Source organism: Alosa alosa, chromosome 20 (assembly GCF_017589495.1).
Source record: "Alosa alosa isolate M-15738 ecotype Scorff River chromosome 20, AALO_Geno_1.1, whole genome shotgun sequence".
NCBI lineage: Eukaryota > Metazoa > Chordata > Actinopteri > Clupeiformes > Clupeidae > Alosa > Alosa alosa.
Genome location: NC_063208.1, coordinates 4,710,695 through 4,723,194, shown reverse-complemented (window position 1 = coordinate 4,723,194; position 12,500 = coordinate 4,710,695). Strand labels below are relative to the sequence as shown.

The 12,500-nt window shown below is 48.5% G+C and overlaps 1 protein-coding gene across 1 annotated transcript in view; it reads right to left on the bottom strand.

Annotated features, from left to right (window-relative positions):
- The window catches only part of csmd2 (CUB and Sushi multiple domains 2), a 385,351-nt gene that overhangs the window by 34,647 nt on the left and 338,204 nt on the right, over window positions 1-12,500 (bottom strand). The window contains exons 50-55 of the mRNA XM_048230148.1: window positions 12,390-12,500; window positions 9,624-9,809; window positions 9,294-9,488; window positions 7,959-8,132; window positions 6,443-6,616; window positions 5,292-5,465 (exon numbers count right to left, since the gene is read on the bottom strand). The exon at window positions 12,390-12,500 is cut by the window's right edge and continues 78 nt beyond it. Of these exons, the coding sequence (XP_048086105.1) occupies window positions 5,292-5,465; window positions 6,443-6,616; window positions 7,959-8,132; window positions 9,294-9,488; window positions 9,624-9,809; window positions 12,390-12,500 (1,014 nt within the window). The remainder of the gene's footprint in view (window positions 1-5,291; window positions 5,466-6,442; window positions 6,617-7,958; window positions 8,133-9,293; window positions 9,489-9,623; window positions 9,810-12,389) is intronic.

Here is a 12,500-nt window from a genome sequence, read left to right as displayed (position 1 = left end):
GTTTCTGATGATCTATATTTCCAGACAGAGAAGGTGACAAGAATAGAATAGAATAGAATAGAACAGAATAGAATAGAATAGAATAGAACAGAACAGAACAGAACAGAACAGAACAGAATAGAATACAATACAATAGAATAGGATCGAATCAGAGAGGTTGAAGTGGTTCTTTGCAGAGCCTTCTGGGGCTACTGCCAGTGATGTGGAGCATAAATAAAGTCTAATCACGTCATCCTTTCCCTCTCAACTCCAGTAAAGTTTCAGCCCAGCTGCCCACGGCCCACCTCTCTGTGCACACACACACACACACACACACACACACACACACACACGCACACACACACACACACACCACACACACACACACCTCTCACACACTCTCACACACGCACTCACACACTATGCAGTGGCGTTTCCCGCGGCCCACCTCTCTGTGCAAACAGTTGCTTCATCAAGAGCCAGCCAACACAGCCCGACCCTCCGAACACCCAGCCAAGCGGCGCAGTGTGGAGCGCCACAGAGCCAGGCGACAGAGAGGGGAACACATGCCACATCGGAACAGACAGATGGAGAGAGAGAGAGAGAGAGAGAGAGAGAGAGAGAGAGAGAGAGAGAGAGAGAGAGAGAGGGAATAGTTAGGCAGAGAGAAATAGACAGCAGAGGTATTCAATTGACAAAAGGACAGGGGACAGAGAGATGGAGAGAAAGAGAGAGGGATGAGAGAAAGAGAGAGGGATAAGAAGAGGGACAGAGAAGGAGAGAAAGAGAGTGATACAAAAAGGGACAGAGAGAAGGAGAGAAAGAGAGAGGGAGGAGAGAAAGAGAGAGTGATACGAAAAGGGACAGAGAGAAGGACAGAGGGATAAGAAAAGGGACAGAGAGAAAGAGAGAAAGAGAGAGTGATAAGGAAGAGAGGCATGAGTAAGGCAGGTGAAGGTGAAGAGGGAGCGTTCTTGTTCTGGGAAACAGGAGCGGGCACTAGACGGGCACCAGAGGAGAGCCGGGCACCCAGAGCTGGCACTAGGGAGGGCACTAGGAGCGGGCACTAGAGGCTATGAGCGGGCACTAGAGGCTATGAGCGGGCACTAGGAGCGGGCACTAGAGGTGAGGAGCGGGCACTAGAGGTGAGGAGGAGCGGGCACTAGAGGTGAGGAGCGGGCACTAGGAGCGGGCACTAGAGGTGAGGAGCGGCACTAGAGCCGGGCACCAGAGGCTGAACCTGGCACCAGGGGCTGCACTCAGAGGTGAGGAGCCGGGCACTAGGGCACTAGGGCCAGGAGCAGGGCACTAGGAGCGGGCACTAGAGGTGAGGAGCGGGCACTAGGTCAGGAGCGGGCACTAGAGGTGAGGAGCGGGCACTAGAGGTGAGGAGCGGGCACTAGGAGTGGGCACTAGGAGCGGGCACTAGGTCAGAAGCCGGCACTAGAGGTGACTAGGGAGCCAGGCACTAGAGCGGCACTAGAGGTGAGGAGCGGGCACTAGGTCAGGAGCGGGCACTAGAGGTGAGGAGCGGGCACTAGGTCAGGAGCGGGCACTAGGAGCGGGCACTAGAGGTGAGGAGCGGGCACTAGGTCAGGAGCGGGCACTAGAGGCCAGAGGGGACCAGCACGGCGGGCGTTAGGATTCATGACTGATGTTCTCACTGACGTGGTCTGTGCGGTGCGGGCACTGGTACCAACAGTGTGATGGAGACGCAGTGGGGCAGTGATGGGGCAGTGGGGCAGTAGTGGGGCTTGGGCATGGGGGTAGTGGGGCAGTAGTGGGCAGTAGTGGGGTGGTGATGGGGCTTGGGCATGGGGGAGCAGACAGATGGGGGCAGTGGGAGGGTGATGTTTCAGCCGAGCGACTAACCGCCTGCCTGTCAGACAGCCAGTGGGGAGCAGACACATGTCCACGCCCCAGTCCCTCTCTCAGTGCCCCCAGCCTATCACAGCTTCCACCACACTCATTCATTTCTGTCATCCTGCTCTCTTTAGGGATCTTACACACACACGCACACACACACACACACACACACACACACACACACACACACACATACACACACACACACACACACTCGATGCTACAGTATGTGACTCAACATGGATGACATGAGTCATGCTCACTCATTTAGCTGCCTTACACACACTGCACCGCTCTCTGGCTCAGAGACCTGGAGTAATGCTGGAGTTATGGAGAGCAGTGTAGAACCTCAGCAGTCAGCAGCGGTCTGAACCTCAGAGCACTTCCTGTTTCCTGTCCCAACTCAAGGGATGATGAGTTCACTGAGGGGAGAGGGGAGAGGAGACGGGCCAACCTGTCAACCTGGTGGAGGACCTGATGCCTGACTCTCCTCCCCTCCTCTCCTCCTCCCTCCCTCCTCCCTCCCTCTCCTCTCCTCTTTGCTCTCATCTTCTTTCCTCCCTCATCTCTTCTCTCCACTCCTCCTCTCCTCTCCTCTCCTCTTCTCTCTCCCCCTCTCCCTCCTCTCTCCTCCCTCTCCTCCTCCTCCCCCTCCCCCTCTCCTTCTCATGTTCTTTCCACTCCTCTCTCCCTCCTCTCCCTCTACCCTCCTCCCATCTTCTTTCCACTCCTCCCCCTGCCCTCTCTCTCTCTCCTCTCCTCCCTCCTCTCTCTCCTCCCTCTCCTCTCCTCCCTCTCCTCCTCCCTGCTCCCCCCTCTTCTCTTTTCCTCTCATCTTCTTTCCCCCCTCTCCTCTTCTTATCTCCCCTCTGCCTCCTCTCCTCTCTCTCCTCCCCATCTTTCTTCTTCTCCTCTCCTCCTCTCATCTTCTCTCATCTCCTTTTCTCCTCTCCACTCCACTCCTCTCCTCTCCTCTTCTCCTCTCTCCCCCTCTACCCTCCTCTCTTCTTTCCTCTCCTCCCCTCCTCTCCTCTCCTCTCCTTTTCTCCTCTCCTCCCCTCTTCTCCTCTCCACCTCTCTCTCCTCTCCTCTCCTCCCCCCTCCTCTCCTCTCTGAGTTCAGGCAGCAGAGCGCTGGTTCCCCTGGGTCCCAGTGCACCCATTGTATGCTAATGTCTCTAAAGGCCTGGAGAGCCGTCACACTGCACTGTGCTGTGCTGTGCTGTGCTGTGCTGTGCTGTGCTGTGTTGCACTGTGCTGTGCTGTGCTGTGCTCTAAATCACCCAGAGCGCCTCCCATAGATTCCAGCTGCCACGCGCCCTGACCCGCGGAACATCATTTCCCAGTTACGGCGCCATCAGAGCGTCCATTTAGGGCCATTTAGCCCTGCGGCCGCCACCGCCACTGACGCTGCCAGCACACTGGACTGCCTGGGAGTTCGTTACAGAGTACAGGCAAACGGGGAGGACAAGGGCAGAGAGGTATGGGGGGATGCAGAGAGAAAAAATGAGAGAGAGGGGGGGTCTTAAAAGCTTGAAGGTGAGGGGAGGAAACAGGTGATAAAGACAGAGAGGGAAAGATGGGGAAGGCCTAGGAGATGATAAATGCAGAAGACAGATATATAAGTTGGGAGAACAAAGAAGAAGATAGAGAGAGACATATATATATATGGGAGAAAGCATATATAGAGGATTTATGGAGATGGTCATCTTTGCCACCTATGAGAGCAGAGGATATCAACAGTGCTACTCTCTGTATCCACCAACCCCGCAATTAACCCCAGACAATGCCAACGCCTGGTAATAATACCTATACTAGTATGTGTGCGTATGTGCGTACGTCAATTTGTTTGAATATGTGTGCGTGTGTGTGTGTGTGTGTGTGTGTCTGTAGCCGTCAGCTTGTCGTGCATCTGGCGCCCGCTACTACGCGCACGTTATTACAGCATGTGAAGATAATGTATGTATTAATGTGTTTGTTCATACATGCATACGTAAGCGTTGTGTGTGTGTGTGTGTGTATGTGTGTGTGTATGAGTGTGTGTGTGTGTGTGTGTGTGTGTGTGTGTGTTAGTGTGTGTGTGTGTGTGTGTGTGTGTGTGTGTGTCTGAATTAGTGATGCTAGCATGAATCTGGGCCCAAAGAGGAAAACTATACACACACCCACACACATAAACACACACAACATTATTATAAAACGTTGAAACAGCAGAGGTTGTTCTTGGATGGTAACTGGTAAAAGGAGAGAGAGAGGGGGGGGTGAAGGTGGGGAGGGAAGGATTTAAATACTGTAATTAACATGATAAATCTGATCAATCTGACAACGGGAGCACTAATCAGCTTACGGCTTGGGCCTTCGCTGTGCCTATTATCGCCTTAGCGTGCGCGCCACCCCATCGCCCTGACAACCCCGCATAGCAACAGGGCCACGGCAACAGAGCGTCGGCAGCATTCTGAAAAGACGAAGGATGCCTCTGCTCTCCTCTCCCCCTCAGATCCAATGCCAGGACTCAGCTCTGTGATGTGGAGCTGCCTGGGTGTGTGTTTTTGGGGAGTGTGTGGTGTGTGTTTCAAAGCAGTCGGCAGACAGAAACATGGAGAGTCTCACACGCATGCACACACACACGCACACACTTATTCAAGGGACACACACTCATTCATGTCGGCATCTGACTTGTTACTGAAGGGAAGCAGCTACAATGACACAGAGACTAAAGAGAGTGGCGCACAGACACACACACACACACACACAGAGACAAAAACACACACACTAAACAGAGTCTAAACAGAGTGGCGCGTGTCTCCTCTCAAACTGAGAAAAGTCTCACTGTCACGTTCACAAACACTCCCTCAACTTCACACTCTGTTGCACACACCAGACACACACTTTACCTCTCTCTCCCCCGCACACACACATGCACGCACACACACGCTGCGCACGCACACTGTCACACTCTCCACTCACCACTCTCCACCTACCGGAATGAAGCCATAAGCAAACACTCCGGCAAACACACACACACACAATCTAACACACACACAGCCCAAACACACGCCCCTTCAATCTGACAGTAGTTAAACACACACACACTCACTCCCCCCTTCAATCTGATGTTAGTTAATGGAATCTGCCATTTTCTCTTTACTCACAGTTTGCAAGTGCATTGTGACAAACACTCCACTTGTTCTGCACACCCACGAACACACACACACACACACACACACACACACACACACGACACACACACACACACACACACACACACACGAACACACACACACACACACACGACGCACACACACACGCACACACACACACACACACACACACACACACACACACACGCACACACACACGAACACACACACACACACACACACACACACACACACACACACACTCGCACACGCACACACACACACACACACACACACCTGGAGGACTTACTTTTACATTTGGGCAGGGCGTTACTCCACTGCCCGTTGGTCTGGCAGTGGGACTTCACGGCGCCCTGCAGGACGTACCCGGTATTGCAGGCAAAGCGCACAATGTCATTCAGGTTGAACTGGGTGCCTTGGGTCATCCCGTAGCCCGGGTTACCAGGATGACCACAAGTGATGGCTGAAAAGTAAGCGTGAGAGGTAGCCCTGTCATAATGGCCACTTCCCAAGCAGTGTAGGTCTGCATACACTGGCACTGGAACGTATAAGTCCAATCACATACAAGTTCTAACAAAACACATAACGGAACTCCCCTATTACCGTCGGTCCCATATTTCTGCCGTCTTGCGTGTATGTGTCACTTAATATCCATTCCTATACAAACCAAGACGCCGAATTCCTAAAGAAATGCAGGCACCCACACCATAGGTGTATCTAAATTAGCTATGTACCAAAAATGACATTATACCGTGACTCGAAGAGCTGTAAACAGTGTTGTAAGGCTGCGTGTACACATCAGCTTGGAGCTCCAGTGGAATTTTAATTTCATGACGAGAATTCTCGGTCTAACCGTTCATGTGCCGTTGAAACGGTGTAAATAGGCGACCCATCAGGCCAGCACTATAACTCCGAGCGTGATAAACAAAATCGTATATTTCAGGCAGTAAGTGCTCCTGTTAAGAACCAAACCAGATTTTGTTCAAATCTACACACCTATGGCTACTGAAAAATGTATGGTTCATTTAGCAAATGTTATTTTGAAGTGTTAAAAAACATTGTTGTTTTAGAATTTCCGAACAAAAGTGGTGATAATTGGGGGAGTTACGATACAGGTTCTAACCCAACACATACTGGTTCTAACCTACTGCATCAGGGTATCCCATCCCACCCACATATGGCCATTTACAAAAATCCATTTACAAAAATCCACACACTAAAAAGCAGTGCATGCAAAAATATGTCCTTTGCATGTCATCTGTTTACATCATGTTCAGAGGTTCCTCAATGGTGGAGCTTGGCTGACCTTACTACCCATAATCCACCAGGGGCTGATGGGACAGTGTTTGGTTGTCATGGGAACTAACTGCCACAGAGGTGGGTCTTTCCTTACTTATAATCCACTTGGGTCTACAGGGTGTGGTTGTCATGGCTACTTACGGACGCAGAGTGGAGTCTTGCCGGACCAACGGTGGTCCTGATCACAGATGCGAGTGGACACGCCGATGATCCGGAACCCAGGGCTGCACTGGTACACCACGCTGCCGCGGTAGTTATAGTTCTCTCCGATGATCTGACCGTTTACGATGGTCTCGGGGATACCACAATGACCAGCTGCGGGGCAGAGAAATAAACACACACACACACACACAACACACATAGAGACACACAAACACACACACACACACACACACACACACACAACAAACACACAAACACACACACACACACACACACACACACACACACACACACACACACACACACACACACACACACACACAGAGACACACAAACACACACACACACAGACACAATGAGAATACAAAAGGCTCTAATCCATGTTCCATGTTTGCTCACAAAACTGTCTCCTGAGGTGTGTTCATTTCAATAAAATACTCTCTTTCTCTCTGTCTCTCTCCAGCTCTCTCTCTCCCTCTCTCTCTTTATCTCTCTCCCCCTCTCTCTCCCCTCCCTCTCTCTCTCTCCCTCTCTCTGTCTCTCTCTCTCTCTTGTTAGACAGTTAGTCTAACCTGCAGGGTCTTACATATCACTGAAGATATTATCATCATATCGCAATTACATCCATACACCTCAGCCTAACGCATACACATCGCCTACACATTCCTCTGGGGTGGGATGCATGGGAACTATACATTTACACTGCACAGGCTCCAGGGCCGGGTCAACATACATGACACACTGCGTGCTTGCTTGCTTGTGTGTTTTTTTGATGATAGTGGCGTGTGTATGTAATCGAAATAAATCGTGTATCTTTTGATATAGGTAATAATAATATCGCGATGATGTGTGTGTGTGTGTGTGTATTAATATTAATATGTCGTAATGCGTGCGTGTGTGTGTGTGTGCGTGTCTTTGTTATCGTATGTATGTATTAATGCGTGTCGTGTCTGGTGTGTGTATGTGTACCCTATCAAAATGGCATTAATATATGTTAATAATGTGTGTAATACATGTGCATGTTAATGTGTGTATGTGTGTGTGTTGCGTATGTGTGTGTGTGTATGTATGTGTGTGTGTGTGTGTGTAGTAATGTGTGGTGATGTGTGTGTGTGTAAGTGTCTGGTGGTGTGTGTGTGTGTGTGTTTGTGTGTGTGTGTGTGTGTACCATAAGCGTGGTAAAGGTGTGTTAAGAGTGTGTGGTAAGGTGTGTGTGTGTGTGTGTGTATGAGCGTGGTAAGGTGTGTGTGTGTGTGTGTGTGTGTATGAGCGTGGTAAGGTGTGTGTGTGTGTGTGTGTATGAGCGTGGTAAGGTGTGTGTGTGTGTGTGTGTGTGTGTGTGTGTGTGTGTGTGAGCTTGGTAAGGTGTGTGTGTGTGTGTGTGTAAGGTGTGTGTGTGTGTGTGTGTGTGTGTGTGTGTGTGTGTGTGTGTGTGTGTGTGTGTGTGTGTGTGTGTGTGTGTGTGTGTGTGTGTGGGCGTGGTAAGGCATCTCACCCAGGCACTGGACCTCAGACCCGCTCCAGAGGCCGTTGGACATGCACTCTCGGACACGGGATCCCACGAGTGTGTAGCCTGTGTTACAGGAGAAAATGGCCGTCGCTCCGTATGCCGTCAGCGTTCCAATCTTGTTCCCATTGGGAGGCGTCCCCAGCTCCCCACACGAGATGACTATACGGGGATTAAAACAAAACTAAAATGTCATTTTTTGTTTTCATATTAGACCACACGAGATGACTACAAGGGGATGAAAACAAAACTAAAAGGTTATTTTTTGTCCTCATATTGTACTTGCACATTATTGTTTCCCAGCTCTCCACACAAGATGACTGCAAGAGTATTAAAACTATTAGCTATTACAAAATGGATTCTGATGTTAAGTATAAGAATTATAACTATTAGCTATTACAACATGGATTATGATGTCTTTTTTAACTATACAAATTATAACTATAATTACAATATTACAACAACTATAAGAATTATAACTATTAGCTATTACAACAACATGGATTCTGATGTTAACTATACGACTTATAACTATTAGCTATTGCAAAAAATGAATTTTGATGCCTTTTTTTAACTATTAGAATTATAACTATTACAACTATATGGATTCTTATGTGTTTTTGTCCTCGTATTGGATTTGTACATGACTGTTACCCAGCTCCACATGAGATCCAAATAAGACAGACTCGAGTGCAGCACTAATACTCCAACTCCATGTTTTTCACTTTTCTTCTTCAAAGAACAAATCTTAATCCATTTCGGTCTTCCATTAAATTGGTAGGTTACAGTGTTTTTTCTTTCATATTAAAAGTCTCCTGCCACCACACAAAATGACTACAACACAAAGAGCCAGGGAAAACAATTATTTTGTAATAACTGGAAATGTTTTCCACTGGTTCAGAACAAATTCTCCATTTTGTTACTGTACTGTGACCACAATGGTTTGTCTTTCATTTGTAAAACACACACAATAATAGAGACACAAATGGAAAGCCAATGAATGTGACGACGCAGTATTTGCCGTGAAGAGCACAGTCAAACAAGTTAAGTGTTTGCCTCTCCTTAACAAGGACATAGAAATGAAAACAAATATAGTTAGGATTAAAATAAAGTGTGTGAATTTGGAGAATTTCCCAAGACATGCATGCATGTTTTTTTTTGTTGGTTTTCCTCAAGCTAGGACAGCTTCAATAATAACAGTAAAACAAATACATTTTTATTCAGTATCAATGACATGCAAATGCTGCAGTTGTCAAACTATTTGAATCCACCAAACACACACACATAAAAACAAACACAGACTCCGAGAAACGATTCACTCACTTTCACATGCAGGCCGAGGTTCGGGGTAGTCCCAGGTCCCATTGCCTTGGCAACGGATGACCCTTTGACCCCTGTAGTAGTATCCGGGGTCACAGATGAGCATCATTAAGGTCTCGTAGAGGTTGGCCACTCCGTAGATAAGCCTCCATCTGCCGTGTGGCACAGCTGAGTGGCCGATGTCAGGACAGGTCACCGCTGTGGCCATCAATCAACACAAACGGTGCCATTAGAGACGGCAATATCGTCCAACACATCTTCACACATCCTCACACACACACACACACACACACACACACACACACACACACACACACACACATACACACTTACAGACGCAGCGCGGCTGGGCCTCCAGTGTGCTCCATCTGCCAGACTCCAGACAGCTGATGGCGGCGGCGATGGGACCGACCAATCGGAAGCCAGGGTTGCACTGAAACTCCACCCTCGATCCCAGAGTGAAGTCTTGGCCAATCACACTCCCGTTGACCGGTGCCAGGGGCATGCCACAGGAGACCACTGACCAGAGACAAAGACAAAGACAGATGAACTTCGATATGTTGTACTCAGATGGACTCAGACAGATGAACTTCGATATGTTGTACTCAGACAAAGACAAAAAAAAAAAAATCTTTACACTTTGTCCATGTACCCCTATCCCTTGTATATACCTGTATAATTCCTTAGATCCTGATACTGTACTTTTATGTAACAATTGCTTTGGCAATACAAGTGTCATATTTGTCATGCCAATAAAGCACCATATGAATTGAATTGAATTGAATTGAAAATTGACAAGACACAGAGAGAGAGAGAAGATGGCAAGTTGTGTCTCTGTGTGTGTGTGTGTGTGTGTGTGTGTGTGTGTGTGTGTGTGTGTGTGCGTGTTTGCGTGTTTGCGTGTGCGTGTGTGCGTGTGTGCTTGTGTGTGTGTGTGTGTGTGTGTGTGAGTATTATAACTCTCTTCTTGTTGCTTTATCCTATTGTCATACTTAATTTTCCAATTCGTTTCAACGTATTTGTCTTTCTGTGCGTGCATTTTATTGAGCTTTAGCACTAATGCAACTGAAACATTCATGCGAATAAAGCTCTCTTCAATTGAGTAGCTTAACCCTTAAAGGAGTACCATCCACTGGTGTGACGGGAATGTTGAGAAATGAACGTTCTAAAGAATATCTGGGTTCATTGAATTCAACATAGAATTTTAGAACCTTCAATTGTTGCGGAACTTAGAACGTTCAAAAACCTACACCTTTAAGGGTTAGTAGGGGATGAGAAGAGTAAGAGCTAATGGAAGAGAGGTGAAGAAGTGGAGGATGAGGGGAAATAAGGATAAAGGAGAGGAATGGAGAGAGAGAGAGAGAGAGAGAGAGAGAGAGAGAGAGAGAGAGAGAGAGAGAAGTGGATGAAGAGAAGAGAAGGACACAGATGGTGGTACACATGGAGGATTTAGGGAGAGATAAAGAAAGACAAATGAACAGACAAAAAGATTGAAAGAAAAAAGAAAAAAGCTCAGCGTGAAACATGAAGAAGGAAAGAAAAGTACACAGACAACATGTTGCTTCAGCAGCTCTGAGGCTAACCAAACAAGATCAGAGTATCAGCACGCTATTTACAGTTCACACTCTTCCCCTGTGAATGTGTGTGTGTGTGTGTGTGTGTGTGTGTGTGTGTGTGTGTGTGTGTGTGTGTGTGAACACACGCTGAGGCACAAACACACTCCTCTGAGGCGGTGAACACAAACACAAACACTCCAATAGAATCCCTCAACACACACCCCATTCCACCCCCATCATCCTCCCAAACAAGAGAAACATAAGCAACACAGAGAGAGAGAGAGAGAGGAAGCCCCTGTGTGTGCTTGTCAGGGATCAGGGATGGCTCAGGACAACTGTTTTCTGTTGTGTGACCTTGTCTACAGTGGACCAAACGCATCATTTTAGTCGAGCGCAGCAGGGTTTTGCAGGTTTGTTTGTTTGTTTATGGAAGACCAAGGGGAAACATCAACAAACAAACAAAGCAATTTTGTGTTTTGTGTTTAGCTACGGTACAGTGGATGAGATGGATACTCTTAGTGTTTGAGCTCAGGGGAGGAGTGTGTGTGTGTGTGTGTGTGTGTGTGTGTGTGTGTGTATGTGTGTGTGTGTGTGTGCTCATGCTATGCCCGTGGTTAGCGGATGACTCATTGTCATTGATTGGCTTCACGCTGAATTGGCTGGTCCGTCTCCATTGGATTGACCTGATGTGACGTGTGTGTTTGGGGTTGTAAATGGCGTGACTTTTGGCGTGGTGAGTGTGTGTGTGTGTGTGTGTGTGTGTGTGTGTGTGTTGTAAACGGTGTGGGTCTGGGTTGTAAATGGCTAACTCTGATCTCTCTCTGCTCCTCTTCAGCTCAATACACATCCTCAAGAGCCCGTTTGTCTGACGAGGTCAAGTCCTCCAGAGGAGTTGATCAGAAAGAAACGATCGCCCTTGTCCTCATCATTCAACCAACTGGACGAATAACACCAGCATGTGGCCTAGTTTGAACCTTATGACTGTGGCCAAGAGGCTTTCGAGCAAAGAGCTTTGAAACACCTCATAGTATGACTGGGCCCAAGCGGAGACAAGTACGCAAGACGAGTCAGAGAGGAAGGACGCAGTGTGTTTACATGACCATATATGGACCATGAGCTAAAGTCCTTTTGCCATCCTGGATGACAAAAAAGAAATAAGTGAAAGAGGGTGAGAGCCAGAGGACTGGGCACGCGCACACACACACACACTCGCACAGACACACACACTCGCACGCACACACACACTCGCACAGACACACACACACCGCGCGCCCGCGCCGCATGCGCGCGCCATGCGCCGCGCATGCGCGCCGCGCACGCCGCATAACACTTTCGCCAAGACACCTTTTACCATGCATGGGCACGCACGCACACACACACACACACACACACACACACACGGACACATACTAGAGTGATAAACTTTCAGATTGTCAAAGTTTAACTGGCAGGAACAGATGCTGTGTGTGTGAGTGTGAGTGTGTGTGTGTGTTGTGTGTGTGTGTGTGTGGGTGTGTGTGTGTGTGTGCAGGCTTCTGCTCACCTTGGCAGAGGGGCACCGGAGCGTTCCACTGGTAGATGCCCTGTGGACTGCGGGTGCAGGTGGCACTGCTCTGGCCGATGAGACGGAAGCCCTGGTCACAGCTGAAGCGGA